This window comes from Heptranchias perlo, chromosome 34 (genome assembly GCF_035084215.1).
Source record: "Heptranchias perlo isolate sHepPer1 chromosome 34, sHepPer1.hap1, whole genome shotgun sequence".
NCBI lineage: Eukaryota > Metazoa > Chordata > Chondrichthyes > Hexanchiformes > Hexanchidae > Heptranchias > Heptranchias perlo.
In genome coordinates, this window is record NC_090358.1 from 13,634,801 (window position 1) to 13,653,803 (window position 19,003).

General features: G+C 40.5%; 1 protein-coding gene across 1 annotated transcript; it reads right to left on the bottom strand.

Annotated features, from left to right (window-relative positions):
* Positions 1-6,441: 6,441 nt before the first annotated feature.
* Positions 6,442-18,163, bottom strand: LOC137301813 (cAMP-regulated phosphoprotein 19-like). The gene is made up of 3 exons (XM_067971456.1): positions 18,015-18,163; positions 10,179-10,301; positions 6,442-8,153 (listed from the first exon to the last, which is right to left on the bottom strand). The coding sequence occupies exons 1-3, from the start codon at positions 18,072-18,074 to the stop codon at positions 7,983-7,985; spliced, it is 354 nt and encodes a 117-aa protein (XP_067827557.1). The 5' UTR covers positions 18,075-18,163; the 3' UTR covers positions 6,442-7,982.
* Positions 18,164-19,003: the final 840 nt, after the last annotated feature.

Genomic DNA, 19,003 nt, shown 5'->3' on the forward strand with positions numbered 1-19,003 from the left:
AAGGGAGCAACTTGAATAAGAGACCAACAGAGCAAGAGGTATATTGACAGAGATCTGAGTAAAAGGCTGAGACACAATTGAAACTGACTGCAATGAGAAGGACACTGACCTGAGTTAGATTGACACAATGAGCCTGAAAGTGACCAGAGACACTAAGCCCATTACGCTCATGATGGGGATATTTGGTCATAGGAGCAATAGAAGCTAATAGCATAGAAAGAGGCTATTCAGTCAATCATAACTGTACCAGTTCTTTGCAAGAGTAATCCAACATTACTCCCACTGCCCCTCATGGCCCTGTATCTTCCTGTACTTCAAACGTTTATCTATTCTTCCTTTAAGAGATGCAAAGGCCTCTACCTCAACTGTACCCTATGGAAGGGCATTCCATGCTCTAACAACTCTCTGCAAAAAAAACATTCTCCTAACCTCTCTCCTCACTCACAGTGACAATTTTAAATTGATGACCCCTTATCAGTTAACCTTAACCAGAAGAAAGCATTTCCCTATTCACCCAATCAAAACTCTCATGATGTTGAAAATGTCTATTGAACCTTCTCTTAGCCTTTTCTGCTCCAGTGGAAATAGTCCCAGTATCTCAACTCTGTCCTTACAGCTATAGTTTCACATCCCTGGTATCATCTATTACCAACCACACACATAGACCTGTACCTACCCTACTGGCTATATATCTTAGTATTTTATTCCCTTTTTAAAAATTGTTTTGGCACATTGTTTGAATATTAAGATATATTCTAAGTCCCTTTTTAAGCTTCTGCATGTTACTCCATTCTGTACCTATGATCCACACTTTAAGGTGGGAGGGGGATAAGGAAAAGGAGGGGAGGGAAAGGAGGGGGGGGGCGGGGAAGACTTGTATTATGAGTTATTAAATAAATTTTGTTCAAATAGGTTCGGCACAGGTTAGATACAGAGTAAAGCTCCGTCTACACTGTCCCATCAAATACTCCCAAATCAGGTACAGTGTTTGGAAGTTGAAAACCCAGTTATTTGATGCTTACATGGGTGTCCACATTGTATAGCAGCAGAGCAGAAACTACTGGAGTTGGGGCATCTCTCACTGGACCGTTAGCTGGCTGCAATAGTTTTCTTTATAATCAAAAAAAATTATCCACCTTTGATAAAAATCAATGTTTAATCGGCTCATCCAAGACTGAATGTCGGACAAACAATCTGATAGCACAGAGGTAGTGGAGAGGTCAAGAGAGGTAGAGCAGAGTGTCATCAGTGTACATGTCTGCAGATGATGTTGCCAAGGGACATCAATAAATGATGAAGAGAAGGGGGTCAAGGATAGATACTTTGGGGACCCTGGAGGCAACAGTGCAGGGAACAGGAAAAGAAGCTGTTGTTGGGAGATGCTTTGGCTATGACAGGATAGGTAAGAGTACAACCAAGTGAGGGTAGTCCCACTGAGTTGGATAACAGAGGATTTAGTATTGAAAGGTGTATCAGATTTGATTTGAATCCAACATCTTCATCCCTATCATCTCTGAAAACTTCTCATTTATGAGTGATTTTTAGAACTGGCAAGTTGGTGAAATAAAGAGAAAAAAAAATCACTTCTAGAACCCATGGCCCAGTGACTAGGTTTCCCCATCTGTGGCACATTTATTTTGCCCTCAGCACACGGAAACTGATGGAAATTGAAATGTTAGAAAATACGGAAAGATAGAATCATTCAATGAGTGTACATATGCACACATGTATAGTGCATGTAGGTTACTTTTTTGAAAAACAACTTGACAGCCTTATTTCAGCCAATCCCAACAATGCAGTCAAGGCAAACCAATGTTAGGGTGCAAATTGATAGGAGGCGGCAGGTGAGGTGGTCATTGTTCAATTTCTACAATTTGGAATGAAGCCTGCTTAGCAGCCAGTTTACTTCAAAACTCAACTGCATTTAGTCAGACCAACTCTTGATGCTTCAATCCAGGTCCATATGGATGCAAATCCATAGGACAAGAACTAGATGCATATCGATTACTGGTTCACCAATAACACGCAGTAGTATGAGCAACAGGCAAACATGACTTGTGTTGGGATTAAAGAGTATTAGGGGGAAAGGATATTGCAGATTTACTGGTATCTGGCCTAAAAGTATGCTGCCGTTAATAGATTTAAAGTTTCCACACTTCCCATATCTCAAGAGTACCTACGATTTTTAATTATATGAAAAGGTTACCTTCATACTTAGATAGCTGATACTCAATTCCTTGATGAGACACTGAATGGGGACCTTTAGCAGTCTTTCCCATTTGACATATTAAGGACTATAAAAATATTAACTGCACTTTGAAATTAACTATTTAAAATTAGCTGCAAAGTTCTAACAGGGTCTCAGAATGAAATGATTTGGCTCAGCTAGTTAATGCAAATGTTGAGCCATGACACTTATAACTGCATTACCAAAATGCTTTGATCATTTATGGCAGAAATCAGTGACATTCACCAAAGTAAGTCTGTGAAAATTCTTAGTCAATGTAATTTGAGATATGGAAATGGTATGGGTTAGTGATGTAATTTAAACTGATTTTTTTATTGCATGATTCATATTTCAGCCTGCCAGTCCCACTACCACAGAAATAAAGGCCAACTAGTGAAAAACAGCAAGTAAAGGTCACATAGCCCACATTTTTCTGTGATCGTTGTACCTGGACAATGCAACTCTGAAGGAATTTTGGGTTGGACAGAAAATAAAGTTCCATTTTTAAAATTTTTGATGGCTTCCATCTGTATTTTTTCTTCTTGAACTGCCACTTACTTTTCCCCTCAATACTTGATTATTGTCAAATTAGCACAGGATTCTATAGCCTTCATGTGATGTTAGTCATGGTGTAATTTCAATACATCATATCATAGCCTCAGTTGAAGATATAATTTACTGTTGGCAACATTGTAAATGACTACATTTCAATGTTATAGATTTTTTAAAAACCTCTTGCATGTTGACAGAAATTTAGACAATTTACTTTTTACTAAATGTGATTCTTACAGAAGTTTCAGCTTGAGGTTTTCTTCCTATATTTATTTTTCATAATTATGGATTATTACAAGTATGATACTGAACAGTGAGGGCTAATCGAGCGCCATCACTGTCCACATTTTTAAATTAATGGAAGAGTTTTTTTTAAATTCATTGCAAAAAGTATGCACTTGTTTAAAAAGTGAATTTTTGTACAAAATACATGTTTAAAAAATAAATTCATACATCAAAAACCCCATCTTTTCTCCCTGCCCCCAGGATAATGATTTATACTTGAGTAGTTGCACAGGTGCTGACATCATCTCGGACATTGGACAAATACAATTCTTCATTTGAACCGAGACAAGTGGCACAAGGCTTTACAAGAAGCATCACAGCTGAGCACAAACTTGCCCTCATTCAAGGCCCACAAAGATATACTTTCCAACAGGGATCACCATGTAACAGTCAGAATTGGGAACCCTGGCTGATAACACTAGTAGAAGACAAAAAGCTCTTCCCCCACCCACAAAATAAAACACATCAATGTGACAAGGATTTCACTTAAACATTCATTTTGGCAAATTCAGTGCAAGATATAACTATTAACTAATACCTAATGTCTAATTTAGTTCTACATCATTTAAGATTGAGCTTTTTGTTGATTCCCAACAAAGTCCCCACCTGATAATGTGCCCAAGTGTCATTCTTACCTATGTTTCTATATATTTTTTTTAAAGTATGGACTGGGGCTCTTCCAGTTACCAGTAGAGAAGATGGTTTCACCACACTGGAACAGAAAGACTGTACTTTCCAAAATTGGCCTCCAACCTCCAGGAAAGGGAATATTTCCTCCAGCTTCTGGAAGACATTTTTCAGAAGCCAAGACAGTGACACCCCCATAGCAAGCAGATAAGATGTTTGAAGAATAGAAATATTAAAAGCAAGTTACAAAGTTTGAAGAGTCAAAAGTAGAAATTGACATTGAGCATTAGATCTGGAGCCCTAACACTTTAGGTTTGAAAGCATGTTATGCTAATTGTACAGATTTCCAATTTTATTTTGAAAGGTTTCCCGCTCTAGTTTGGTAGACTGGGAATTTTTCTTGGAACAGCAGCATTGAATACTACCAAAATAAACAATGCACCAAGATTTGGGATTTATATCTTTGAAGTAACTGAATTTTATCAGCCATCTGTTGACCCAACGTGGACAGTAAAATCCATTTGGGAGCAAGGAACCATAATAAAGGTCACAGGGTAGAGTTTCCGCTTTGGATACAATCGTGAAATTGCGCCTGTTCGGTTACGCTTCAAGTTTCCGCTAAAATTCATTTGCACAATCACAACATAAAATCCGCCATGAACCAGCACAATCAGGCGGTGTAATATAATCTAATTGGGTTTTTTTCCCCCCTATTTAAAAAGTATGCCTTAATATATTTAAGTGGTAACCTGATGCAGTTTTATTAGTATAGCTGAAAATGAGCTTATCACCAAAAATAAGCATTTTTAATAAGGGTGTCCAGTTCTCTCTCTTCCTCCACCCCTACACAGAGTAAAAAAATTACAAAAAACTATACTGAACCATTTAATAATTTCATTGGTGTATACTAGTCAGTTTCTTTGTAAATTTATGTGAATTTTTTTAATATATAAAAACATGCCTACTGGTATCTGTGCACTTAAGAAAATGAGTGCAATTTAGACCTGGGGGTATGGCCAGTTTTATTGGCAGGGCCTGATTCAGGCAAATTCAATCTTGAACCAGCGTAAATGATCACAGCAAACAAGTGGTTTTGGGTATAACGCACTTGTGTTTTTAAAATTCCCCAGATTGAGCTGACATAACTTGTGGGAACTTAACCCCCATGTGGTTGACTTTAAACTTATCAGCAGAAGAAGAACAGGTGACATCAAATCAGCAGCCCATTTTGCACCTCTCCCAATTTTCTTTTCCAGCGACGTCAAAAAATGGGTGATGGGTAAAATATGTGTTTTAAAAGGGAGCAGCAGAACAGTGTGATCAAGAGCTATAGGTATATTTTCCAACTTGGGCAAAAGTAACATGCTATTACTTTTTAAACTAGTGTTCCCAATTTTATACCCACCTTTATACTACAATTTGGCAAGAAAACCACGCCCGAGTTAGTGAATAAATCCATGCAACCTTCTTGTGATGTAGATGGGGCAACAAGAAGCACCTTGAGTGAGCAGATATTAAGTACAAATCAAAAAAGTTACATTGTTTCAGTATATAAACATGCATCAGACCTCATGGAAAATCTCCCTAGTGTCCTGGCCAATATTTTATCCCTCAACTAACATCACCAAAAAAAAATGTTCTGGTCATTTATCTCATTGCTGTTTGAGACCTTGCTGTGCACACAAATTGGCTGGCATGTTTCCCTACATTACAACAGTTCAAAAAAATGTCATTAGCTGTAAAGTGCTTTGGGACATCCTGAAAGGCACTATATATATAAGTCTAAAGTTAAGTCTGTAGTGTTGCTCTGGTTACCTAATAGTAGGGGGGATACCTTTGATGGGGTACAGAAGGCAATTAAAGTTACAAGAAAAAGCTCAAGGACATTGAACTAGTTTTCTGTAGAAAGAAATGGAGGTGGTCCAGTTGAAGTTCAAGATTACAAGGGAATTGGTAAAATTCATCCATGCAAATTGTTGAATTAAGGGTTCAAACACCAGAGGTGAAGAAATTAATTAGAAAACTAGGAGCAAGACGAGCCAGGTAGAACTTCACTCAAAAAGGACAATGTTCAGAGTTTAACATCTAGGAAGGTTATGAAGCAGATACTGCAAGTTCTGACAATTCAACATAGAAGGATTTGTGGGATGATGATAAAATAGGGTTAATCTCAGAAATAGGGACTCCACCTGTTCTTAACATTAGAACATAATTTTTAGGAAGTACTTTCCTGGGCCTGTTAATGGGAACTGAATGCATTAATCCTAAAACGCACTTGGATATTGTGAAAAGGGCCAGATTAAAATAAAAGATTGGAAATTCAAACACTATTTTAAAAAAAATTCTCTCTGCAACTGAAGGAAGCCATCAACATGGTATATTCATCCTAAAATACTAGGCACTTAAAATTAAAGCAGAAACTAGCCCCTTAATGTCAGGAAGTTAGATCACCCACCTTTCATATGCTCGTCCTCATTTTTAAGACTGGATTATTCTCCACACATCAAGATAGGACCATTATCCAAATGATGGAGTAAATCCAAAAGGAATGTAGTCCCTTTTAAGAGCTTTTGTTCACAGTAGTCTCAACATCTACATGATATTCCACAGGTTGCATGCTGTGGGAGAGCCACAGACTCAGTTCATAGTTCTTTGAGGGAGGCAGCCTGCAGGGTGGATTGAACTTACATGAAGGAGGAATCAATTTTGAAAAGTACCAAAGCACTGTTCAGAGGAATAAAACAGCACTGTTCTTTGAACATGTATAATTTAATTTCTTATACAAAAATTAAGGCAGACACACTTAAAATGGACTGGCAACACAAGATATTATAGCTGGCATTCAAGTTTTGAACTTTATTGCAGTATACAACATACTACTCCCGCCAACCCACTGTCAAAATCAGCCAGTCTTGCATCGTCACCAAATTCATCAGGTCAGTGTGATCAATTTGACCAGCCAATAAAGATGATGCATATTTACCTTTGATGGTTAACCACTTGGAATGAATTGATTCAATTACTGTCTCAAACACTGGATTGTTATTTAGACTGGTTGTAGATGCATATGGAAATTAGCAAATTTGGTGCAACTGCAGACAGATCAAACAAATCCAATTGACAAATGCTAGCACAAGTCTGCAAAGATAGTATCCATATACAAATTGATCAACAGATAGATTATTTGGACACTAAAGTATGTGAATTATTGCAAATGCTAACTCTGAATGTTTGGAAGCAAGATTTCTTTCAAGGAATATCCCAAGTCTCACTACAACATCCCCATCTGACGGCAGGTCAATAATTCCCACAGCTCTGTCGACTAGCCACAAAGCAGTGGCTGGTCGTCCCTCTTCCCCAGTGATGTTTAGAGGACTTGGAGCAGCCCATCATTATAAAGCACTGGAACTTCAACAGTGCAGAGAAGACTTCAATTGATTCTCTAAGATTTGTAGTAATCAAGTATCAACCAATTACAAATAACTCCCCAGTACTTAAAGGCAGCAACAGCACATATTGTGCAAAACTATTTTATTTACAAAAATGGCACAAAGTGACTGCACAGTCTATGCTCATGCACATTTCAATCACCTTGAATATACAACAGCCCTAACCTACCAATCTTTAGTGAATACCATTCAGAACTGCTAGAGGCACAAGGAGTTATAAATTGAAGTACATCCAGGAGGGCTCAGAGTGGACAAATATTGCCCAATTAACACAAAAATTTAAATAGGTTTAAAGCTGTTTAAGGTTCCCAAGACTAGTTGAGGAGTGGGCAGCTATCCAGGTTTTCAAACATACGCTATGCATTTTTGTGTTAACATCCAAAAGGATTGTTACTTGCAATATTGAGATTAGTAATATAAGAACATGGAAAGAGAAACAATCAAAGGTTTACCCAATTCAATCCAGACTTAAAGTACAGTAACTTTATACTAATTTATGGGAAACTGGAAACGGTAAAAGTGTAAAATACTTAATGTCAGTACTTCTTGGGACTGCTCCTACATGAAGTTACTATATGTACATTTGTGCCTCAGTATTGTAGTCCACTACTTCCTACTTTTAACATCAAAGTCCTTGTCATCAGTGCATGGTTTATAGTTTATGAAATCCCAGGCTGGTCCTCAGTCTGTGTTTACAGGACTTTCTTGCAGCAACAGCATAGTACTGTAGTTATCTGCCAAGCTGTCAGTCATGTTGATGTAATGATACAAGAAAAAAAGCTAAAACACAGGAATTAATAGCAAGAGGAATGACAAGAGTTTTATGCATTCTTCATGAGGTATCAGACAGCCAGTTTGCTAGCAACAAGCGAAGGTTTTCTCTGAGGCAGATCTTGCGGAGTGGGAATGTGTTCCCCAGTCACTTGGTTCTTGTCTGCTCCACTGTTTGGCAGCTGTTTGTTCTTGATTTTAGCTTTAGCCATATTGTAATCCCCTGAATCAAAGTACTTTGGCTGCAACATAAACAAAAGTAGTTCACACTGAAGCAATCATTCCATTTTTAAAACTTAGATCATAATTACTGTTACAAGTTAAACTTTTGGTGGAGTCATAGTGCGTGATGTCCCACCCTCAACAATTTCAGTATGAGGTTTTGTACAGCAAAAATACCCTATTGCAGTTAGTGGTTACAAAAAAGGGACATATGTAAATGGGGAGGAAAAACACAGAACCAAAAGAACAAAAAAAGATGCATTTATATAGCCCCTTTAATGTACACTAAAACTACATCCACCAAATTACTTTTTTTGAAATGCAGTCAGTTGTTTAGGCAAACAGGAAAGGAAGGAAGGTGCTAGAGTAGTGGTATTAGAAAGAATATAAAAATCACTGGAGTATGTGAAGATTAGCATGACAGCATACAAATTTGAAGAGAAGTGGTCCAAACAGAATCTCTTTGGATTAAGTTGAGGAATAGCAAAGGATCAGCCACATTACTGGGAATGTATTATAGATCAAACAGTGTACAGGAAATAGAGGGCAAAATTTTAGACAAATTAGTGGCATCAATAGTTATAATTTCAAATACCAAAACAAACTGGGATCATGACAGTGTTTTGTGGTGAAAAAAGATGCTTTGCATAGTGGTCAGCATTATTTTTCTCAAGTCATAACATTGCTTCACTAAGGAAAGAAGCATTGCTTGTTCTGGCTCTGGGTAATGAATCATAGCAAGTAGGGAAGAATTTAGGAGAGAACAATGACCACAACATAATTAGGTTAAGAATAGAAGGAAAAAGAAAAAAGGTTGAGGACAAGGGAACATGACTTTGAGGGGGGGGGGGGGGGTTAAAAAGAGATAAAAAGGATCTTGCCCAGATTATAACAGAGGGGGAAACTGGCAAACAGAACCAGAGCTCAGCAGGGGAAATATTTAAATTAGACATGGAAATTGTATAAATCAAGTGTATTCCAGTAAGAGCGAGCATATAGTAGGCTGGGTTCCATGGATGGGTGGGGCAATCAAAGCAAAATTCAAAAGTTAAAGCATAGAATGCAGGGCACATAAAAGTGAATGCCAAGACAAATATCAAAGCTCCAAAAATACAGCTGAGGGTAGGAGAAAATTAACAAAAAACCCAACATGATCAAAAAAGACTTGACACATTAGCAGTAAGAGGAGAGTCAAGGTAGGGTAAGGTCACCAAGAGATGAAGGAGGCAAGCTTTAGTGGAAAGTGAGAGAATGGAAAAAATACTTCGGCTCAGTTGTCAGAGGAGATGGATATTGTAATTGTACAATGGTTAGTGGAGATTATTCAAAGACAAATGAGATTAAAGACACTCAAACTTAAAAAAGGTAGATAAACAACAGGGTTTACATCCAAGGATCCTGAAGGAAACTAAGGAAGAGGCTGACAATTTCCTAAAATTCTTTGGAAAGGAAAATTGTGCCAGAGGACTTTAAGCCAGATAGTCTTGCTTCTGTTGTAGGTAAACTAGTGTAAAATACAAAATGAAGTTACTAATTACATGGAGAAAGACAAGCTACTTAGGTTATTCTGTAATCTGAGCACCTCAAGATATAAAAGAAATGGAAAATATGCAAGTGCAGATTCACTAAAATATCACTGGAGATGAGGGCTTAGTTTTGACGTAATCAAGAAGCCATGGTCTCAATCTCTCTCCAAGCAGAGTTGCTAGTGAAAAGGAATTGCAAACATACAAGAATAGTGTTCTTTCATAACAGAAGTCACTCAAAGATTAAAGTTCTCCAATAACTTCAATTTTTGCTTGTGGGATTCCTGCTTTTAGATAATTTGCTTGTAATCTTGCCAACTGTGTACCAAGAACTTTAGCTTGATTAACCATATGGCTTTAAAATGACAGCCATATTAGATACAAGGTCAAAAATACTGTAATGGGGTATATATGCAGAAAGAAATATAAAAACATACAAGACTAGATTGAAAAAAATCTAAAAGCATCCATAAGGTTCAACAGATCTAGTAAAATTACTTCCTACAAAGAAACACTTACATCCTTCTGTAGTCGTTTCCTCAAAAATTCTGATCCACCAGGTTTCTGTCCTAACTTCGGATACTTTAACTTCAACTTTGCTTCCTCAGCCTTTTCAGGACTGATTACTGTGTCATCCATTTCCTGAAAAGCAAACATAATAGGAAACTGAGATGGACAAGATATAGCTCAAATACCATTTGACTATAACTAGTTTTCTGTAACTTAATGAAATTATTCCGTATGTATTCAACATTGAGGTAAAGTTTGTCTTGGGAGTTTGAGAAGAGAACTTTTCAAAGTAATGCCCAATAAATATGAGTACGGGAGAGTGTGTGAAAAAATGAGAATGACCAGTTGAATGGTCACCAAAAGCTTCAACTAGTCAAATTGGCAGTATTGCCTTAAAGAAACCATGCATGTCCAGGGTACACCATTAAGGCCTGGGTGATATTAACAGCAGGGCTGTTAAAATGAAGACATGCATGTTCCATAGGGCGGATTTCAGTGAGGTCAATTTTCAACTTTACTCCCAGGCTTAAAGCTTAAAAATTGTGGATCAGCCATCTGTTATAGAAACCATTTGATTCCATTCATGTCTCTCTACTCTACCGCCCTCGCTAGCCTGGAGTACTAAGACCAAACGCTAATTTTTAGTGCAACAGAATGCAATTTTTTTTTTTGACTATGCAGGATTCACTGATGAGTGTTACTTAGCTTACCCATCCCACCAAAAGGGACAGCTAAAAAAAAAAAAATTGATAATGTGGAAAGTTTAAAGCACACATCAAAACTCCCCAGCCTTGGAAGCCATAATATGGTTTTGATGCAGATAATATATCAGTAAACAAGCAGAGGTGAGCAAATGTTAACACTGTTAAAGGAGCACTCTAGAATATGGTCTTATCTTCAAATGTTTGAGCAAAAAAAAATCCTCTAATTTCAACTTTTAAAAAAATGTAGATGTCTGATATCAATTTGGGTTGCCAACTTTACTATATTTCCAAAGTTACTATAAAACATAATTAAGAACATATTTGTGAAAATGGGATTTAACAAATAGCTCATTACCAATAAGACTTGTTTGTAAATTGTTAAGTAGGGATACTAAATAAAGCAGAATATAGTTTCAATTTACACTTTACATGTAATAAATAAGTGAGCAACCCCAAATGAAACATCCTACATGCTGTAATAAAACTAACTGAAGCCAAAGCTCAGTGCTAGCAATACAACTGAAAATCTTTAACAAGGGTGTTTCATTTGTGCTGCCATGGTTTTAACATACTGGATCCATGTGTCAGACAGTAGCTTTCTTAAAAAGATGTTTTATTGCCATGTGTATGTTACATACTAATTGGCAATTAAAGAACAAATTTCAGGGAATTGGGTACTATTCTTATAGAATTATAAATTCAACAAAATACAGTACCAGGTGGAAAAAAAGACAGCAATCACTGCAACTCAGAGGTTGCTGTGTTCAACCCCAAAGTAAACGAGTTAAAAAGATTTGATGAATTGAATTCTGGGCTTAGTTTTGGCCAGGGGCAGGAAAGAAAGTAGTACTGAGGTCACTGTCTAACATCCCTCCATTTTCCTCTGCCTCCCTCACTGACTATACCATCCAGCAGCTCTGGCAAGGTAGCAGCACTGCTATTGTATTAGCTTGAAGTTTAATTTTAAAATATAGATGTGGCAGTACATTCCACAACATTCTGATTCTGCCAGTATTTGAGGCATACTGCTCCTGAGGAAGCACAGTGGACCATTTCAGTGTTACCAAAATAATCTTCAGTTTTTAAGTATAGAAAAACAATAGGTTATTGATGTTTCACAAATCAAAAGTAACAGCTCAATTCACACAGCAGTCTTAAAACTAGGAGAGTAGGAACACAGGTTATATTCTAATTGAAAATGTAAAATGTGAAACATCAAGCTTGAAATCATTCAAAATGACTTATTTTGCAAAGCTAATCTTCCTATAAGTAACCAAGTATCAAATTTGACTAGTGTAAATCTGGCAACAAAACAGATAACAGAGTAGGGGTTAAAAGGTAGTTACTCAGACTGGTGGAAGGTAGGAAGTGATGTTCCATAGGGATCGGTGCTGGGACCACTGTTCACACAAACCATTTGGACTTGGAAAATCAGAAAAACCAATATCAAAATTTGCAGGAAGACTGCAACAAAATACAACATTAACAAACTGGTAGAATGGGCTTGTAAATGGCAAATAATTTTCAATATAGATTAAGAGTGAGGTGGCACATTTTTGTTAGGAGAAATAAGGCGGCCACCTACTCCTTGGAAAATAAGTCTACATGGGGTAGAGACATTAGGGGGATCTAGGGGTACAAATCATTAAAAGTAGCAACGCAGGTTAACAGCCATAAAAAAGTGAAAACAAAGCACTGGGGTTCATTTCTAAAGGAACAGAATTCCAAAACAGAAGATATGTTACTTATATAGAACCTTGGTTTGACTATACAGTAATGTGCACACTTCTGGTCTCCATTTTATAATAAGGATATAGAAGCACTGGAGAAAGTGCAAAACAGATTTACAAGGATGACACTAGAACTGAGTTGGTATAGCTATTTGGAAAGATCAAACTGGCTCGGGCTCTTTGCACTAGAAAAAGAGACTGAAGTGACTTGAGGTCTTCAAAATTATGATGGGTTCAATAGGGTAGACAGAGAATAAGATATGGTCACTAATAAATCCAATAAGGAATTCAGGAGAAACTTCTTTACTCAGTGATGAGAATGTGAAACTCTACCACATGTCGTGGTCATGATGTGGAGATGCCGTGATGGACTGAGGTGGACAAATGTAAGGACTTTTACAACACCAGGTTATAGTCCAACAGTTTTATTTGAAAATCACAAGCTTTCAGAGCTTACCCCCTTCGTCAGGTGAGTGAACTTCGTCACTCACCTGACGAAGGAGGTAAGCTCCGAAAGCTTGTGATTTTCAAATAAAACTGTTGGACAACCTGGTAACGCAAGAGTCCTTACATGTAGTGGTAGAGGCGAATGGTCTAAATGCATTTATGGGAAAACTAGATAAGTATATGAAGGAGAAAGGAATGAAGGATATGTTGATAGAGTGACAAAGTAAGGTGAGAGGAGGCTCATGTGGAGCATAAACATCAGCATAGACCTGTTGGGCTGAATGGCCTGTTCCTGTGCTGTAAAATTCTATGTAATTCTACATAGATAGTTAACAGCAATCAAAATGCTTTCATGCCATCAAAGCAGCATTAACTTTTATGCATTACTAAACACTACAATTACATGAAACCAAATGCATATTTTAATTTGCCCCATTCAAGATGATGGTAGCAGAGCAAGGAAAAGGGTGTATTCACTCTATAACTAGTACCAGGCCAAAGCAATTTAATATCACACCAACCCTGCAGTTATAGTGTAATCAGTCTGAATGCAGAATTGGGGCCCAATCAGATATTGGGGGGGGGGGGGGGGGGGGAGAAGAAAGAGAAAGAGGAGCAAGTAAAGTATTCGGGCAAAGTCAAAACCACTTCAAACAGACTAAAAAAAACTTATAGTATGAATGCACTGTAAGCAAAACTCTGCCTCAAATCCCTCAACTGTTTATTTTGGCTGCAAAAAACTTAAGGCACATGTGCATTGACAGAAAACAGCAATTTACTGACTTTTTAAACAAAATTCACTCACTGTGGGCAAACACTGGCAAGGCCAGCATTTATTGCCCATCCCTAGTTGCCCTGGAGAAGGTGGTGGTGAGCCACCTTCTTGAACTGCTGCAGTTCATGTGGTGAAGGTGCTCCTACAATGTTGTTAGGTAGAGTGTTTCAGGATTTTGATCCAGTGACAATGAAGGAACTACAATATATATCCAAATCAGGATGTTGTGCAACTTGGGAGGTGATGGTGTTCCCATGCACCTGCTGCTCTTGTCCTTCTAGGTGGCAGAGGTCACAGGTTTGGGAGGTGCAGCTGAAGTCTTGGCAGGTTGCTGCAGTGCATCCTGTAGATAGTAGACTGCAACCACAGTACATCGGTGGCGGAAGAAGCAGATTGCTACGTCCTGGATGGTGACGAGCTTCTTGTGTTATTAAGGGGAACTGATGTTTCTATCTACCCTATTTCCATTGGATGGAGAGTCTAGGACCAGGGGGCACTAACCTCTGGGGACTTGTACCAAAATTGGGAGAACTGCAACAGCCTGACATAGCCACACAAAGAATCATACCTTTCAGTCAACATCCCAGACTCCATCACCATCCCTGGTTATATCCTGTCCCAATGGACCAACCAGAGATGGGGGCACGAGTGGTATACAGTCAGGAGGGATTGGCCCTGGGAGTCCTCAACAGTGACTCAGGACCCCATGAAGTCTCATGGCATCAGGTCAAACATGAGCACAGAAACCTCCTGCTGATTACCACCTACCACCCTCCCTCAGCTGATGAATCAGTCCTCCTCGATGATCTGGCATGTCTTGCAGAGGCCAGATCATCGACACAGATACCACCATCACACGAGAGGACACCACCCACCAGGTACGTGGTTCATACTCCTGTGACTCGGCCAACGTTGTCTACCTTATACGTTGCAGGAAAGGATGCCCCGGAGCATGGTACATTGGTGAGACCATGCAGGCACTGCGACAACGGATGAACGGACACTGCGCAACAATCGCCAGACAGGCGGATTCCCTCCCAGTCGGGGAACACTTCAGCAGTCAGGGACATTCAGCCACCGACCTTCGGGTAAGCGTACTCCAAGGCTGCCTTCGAGACACACGACAACGCAAAATCGTCGAGCAGAAATTGATATCCAAGTTATGCACCCATGAGGACGGCCTCAACCGGGATCTTGGGTTCATGTCACGCTACACATAACCCCACCAGCAGGAAAAAAAAGTTATCTGTTTTTAATACAACTGGAAATTCTCTCTCTCTGCCTTTCAGGTCTCTTTCTCTCGGTGTAATTTGACACATTGTGTATTCAGTATACTGGGACCTACTGTTTTCCGTTGCTAACCTGTCTGAACACCAACGACACCTTTGATTGGTGTGATGGTGTCCCAGCCTAATATAAGATATGCGATTTGAGAACCTCTCATTCACTCACCTGACGAAGGAGATAATCTCCAAAAGCTTGTGATTTTCAAATAAAACTGTTGGACTATAACCTGGTGTTGTAAGATTCCTTACATTTGTCCACCCCAGTCCATCATCAGCATCTCCACATCATTCTCAATGATGGTAAAGCCCAGCACCTAAGTGCAAAAGACAAGGCTGAAGCGTTTGCAACCATCTTCAGACAGAAGTGCTGAGTGGATGATCCATCTCGGCCTCCTCCCAAGATCCCCCCCCCCATCATAGAAGCCAGTCTTCAGCCAATTCGATTCTCTCCTTGTGCTATCAAGAAACAGCTGAGTGCACTGGATATAGCAACGGCTATGGGCCCCGACAACATCCCGGCTGTATACTGAAGACTTGTGCTCCAGAACTAGCCGCACCTCTAGCCAAGCTGTTCCAGTACAGCTACAACACTGGCATCTACCCGACAAAGTGGAAAATTGCACAGATAGGTCCTGTACACAAAAAGCAGGATAAATCTAAACCGGCCAATTACCGCCCCATCAGTCTACTCTCAAACATCAGCAAAGTGATGAAGTTGTCGTCAACAGTGCTATCAAGCAGCACTTACTCACCAATAACCTGCTCATCGATGCTCAGTTTGGGTTCCGCTAGGACCACTCAGCTCCAGACCTCATCACAGCCTTGGTCCAAACATGGACACAAGAGCTGAATTCTTGGAGGTGAAGAGAGTGACTGCCCTTGACATCAAGGCAGCATTTGACAGAGTGTGGCATCATGGAACCCTAGTAAAATTGAAGTCAATGGGAATCAGGGGGAAAACTCTCCAGTGGTTGGAGTCATACCTAGCACAAAGGAAGATGGTAGTGGTTGTTGGAGACCAATCACCTCAGCCCCAGGACATTGCTGCAGGAGTTCCTCAGGGCAGTGTCCTAGGCCCAACCAACAAAAGCTGCTTCATCAATGACCTTCTCTCCATCGTAAGGTCAGAAATGGCGACATTCACTGATGAATGCACAGTGTTCAGTTCCATTCGCAACCCCTCAGATAATGAAGTAGTCCATGCCCACATGCAGCTAGATCTGGATGACATCCAGGCTTGGGCTGATGTGTGGCATGAATGTTACTTGCCACTTAAGTGCCAGGCAATGACAATCGCCAACAAGGAGAGTCTAACCACCTCCCCATGACATTCAACAGCATTACCATCACCGAATCCCCCATCAACATCCTGGGGGTCACTATTGGCCAGAAACTTAACTGGACTAGCCACATAAATACTGTGGCTACAAGAGCAGGTCAGAAGTCAGGTATTTTGCAGCAAGTGACTCAACTCCTGACTCCCCAAAGCACAAATCAGGAATGTGATGGAATACTCTCCACTTTCCTGGATGAGTGCAGCTCCAACACTCAAGAAGCTTGACACCACCCAGGACAAAGCCCACTTGATTGGCACCCCATCCACCACCCTAAACATTCACTCCCCCCATCGTACCATGGCTGCAGTGTATACTATCTACAAGGTGCACTGCAGCAACTCGCCAAGGCTTCTTCAACAGCACCTCCCAAACTTGCAACCTCTACCACCTAGAAGGACAAGGGCAGCAGGCACATGGGAACACCACAACCTGCACATTCCCCTCCAAGTCACACACCATCCTGATTTGGAACTATATCATCATTCCTTCATCGTCGCTGGGTCCAGCCCAACAGCACTGTGGGAGTACCTTCACCACACAGACTGCAGCGGTTCAAGAAGGCAGCTCACCACCACTTTCTCAAGGGCAGTTAGGGATGGGCAATAAATGTTGGCCTTGCCAGCAACACCCACATCCCATGAATGAATAAAAAGTAGACACCAATAAAAATCCAGATGCTTCTACAGCAAAATACCTTATAATAGAACACAGGTGACAGTCACGTTGCGTACAGTATCAATGAGCCAGCAAGATCAGAACCTAAACTACCTCCTCAGTTCAGCTCAATGGACACAGTCATTACGAAACAGGAACAATGACGCGTCGGCAAGCTTGGACGCTTGGGTTTTAATGCTTCCAATTAGGGACAGGCTCTGTTGTGCCGCAGGAGGCACACGCAGCAGCATAATGCAATGTCCCTACAGATACCCAGTGTTACCATGGTTAGTGGCAGCACTGGGATAAAGTGCTGTGTGTGACACACTGGGGACATTCATTCACGGGCATGTGATCCAACAGCTGCCTTTACTGGGACATTTTGTATCAAAGCGTCCCGGGTCCTGAGCTGGGGCTACGGGAAACCCACTCACCAACAAAAAAAAAAGGCTCTTAACATGAGCTGTTCCTCCAATGCTGCCGGTCTCCTCAGATAGACCACAACAGAATCTGAGCGCCAGGAAGTTGCCGCGGGGCTGGTTCCGATTCAGCAGTGGGGATGGGATTACAGCTTCTAGTCAATCCCCGCACCGAGGAGAGGGCCACTTACAACACCGGCCAGGCTCGCACCCCACAGTCGGTGCCGCAATACAAATCCTCCAAACCGCAGGCCATTCCCCCACCCAATATTAAGCGCGCAGCCAACCGGTCGATAGCCAATATTAAGCGCGCATCCAACCGGTCGATAGCCAATATTAAGCGACGGGCTTGGGCAAGGCCGAGTTAAAACAGGCTTTAAACCGACGATTGTGGCCGCGAGTCCGGCCCGGCCCGATGCTCGCACCGCGGGACTCGCTTTCTTTGCCCTCCCCGCTCTCATTGAGGGACTGGTCCGCCGCAGGGGCCCCTCACCTGCCGCTCTTCGGCCGAAAGCTCTTCCGACCGCTTCATCGCCTCGTATTTTAACGACATCGTCACCGAATTTAAAGAGAGCGCGATTAACTGGGCCTGACCGGACCCGTATCCCTCCGCACTGCTCACCCGCTGCGCGCGCAGCCGCCGCCTGTCCTGGCTCGAGCCTCACACCCGCCCGCATTCATAACGTCATCCTCTTCTAGAAAATACCCTAACATTTTTTTCCCTGACTCCGCCTGAAAATGTATTTTTTAATTTCATTCGCGTTCCACTTGAAAACTTCGTTTGAAACGTTCCAGATTGTTTTTTTTCGTATTAATCTTTTATTTATTTGGGCAACAGCCGCCCGATGACGTCGTGTGCACAGGATTCTGGGAGTTGTAGTTTTTCAATCACCAGCTTGCACCTGCTTTTGAGAAACTTGGTACCTCAGAACATCACAATGTCTTTGCCCATGACAGTTTTACTAAGAAGGAACATATTCTCATGTGGCATTATGATGGCTAAGTGTCCATAATAGCTTGGGATAAAGTAAATGGAGCTTTACTCCGCATCTGACCATGCCTGACCGAGAGTGCTTGATGCTGATGTAGGTGCCTGACATGGAAATGTTCCATTCGTCAGCACTAAGATCCTTCACTAAGTGCAAAATCATAAAAGATGCATTAAAATTGCGATTGGATGTTGATGCCTTTGTTTTTGTGGCCTTATTCGTGGGTACCAATTGGCAGGTTGCTAAAATATAAGTATACCAAACTTTAAACTCTCCAAATAACTTCATTAACAATAATGTGGTATGACAAGAGACAATAAGAAATTAATAGACATGCCCACATTTGTCCCCCAGAAGAAATTATGTTTTTAATATTATGTTTGTGCCCACTATGCTGTTATTTAGCCCTGCTGCTTCCTTTTCCTGAAGCTGGTGACAATGAAAATGTCTCATTTATATTCATCGAACATTCCACATTACATCACATAATTAG

Bases quoted from the DNA above. Each gene is read 5' to 3' on its own strand.
- LOC137301813 (XM_067971456.1), bottom strand. From the start codon at position 18,074: ATGTCGTTAAAATACGAGGCGATGAAGCGGTCGGAAGAGCTTTCGGCC. The intron at 10,302-18,014 runs GTGAGGGGCCCC...TTTGCTTTTCAG, and splicing joins TTTCGGCCGAAGAGCGGCAG to GAAATGGATGACACAGTAAT. The intron at 8,154-10,178 runs GTAAGTGTTTCT...TTTATGTTGCAG, and splicing joins GGAAACGACTACAGAAGGAT to CCAAAGTACTTTGATTCAGG.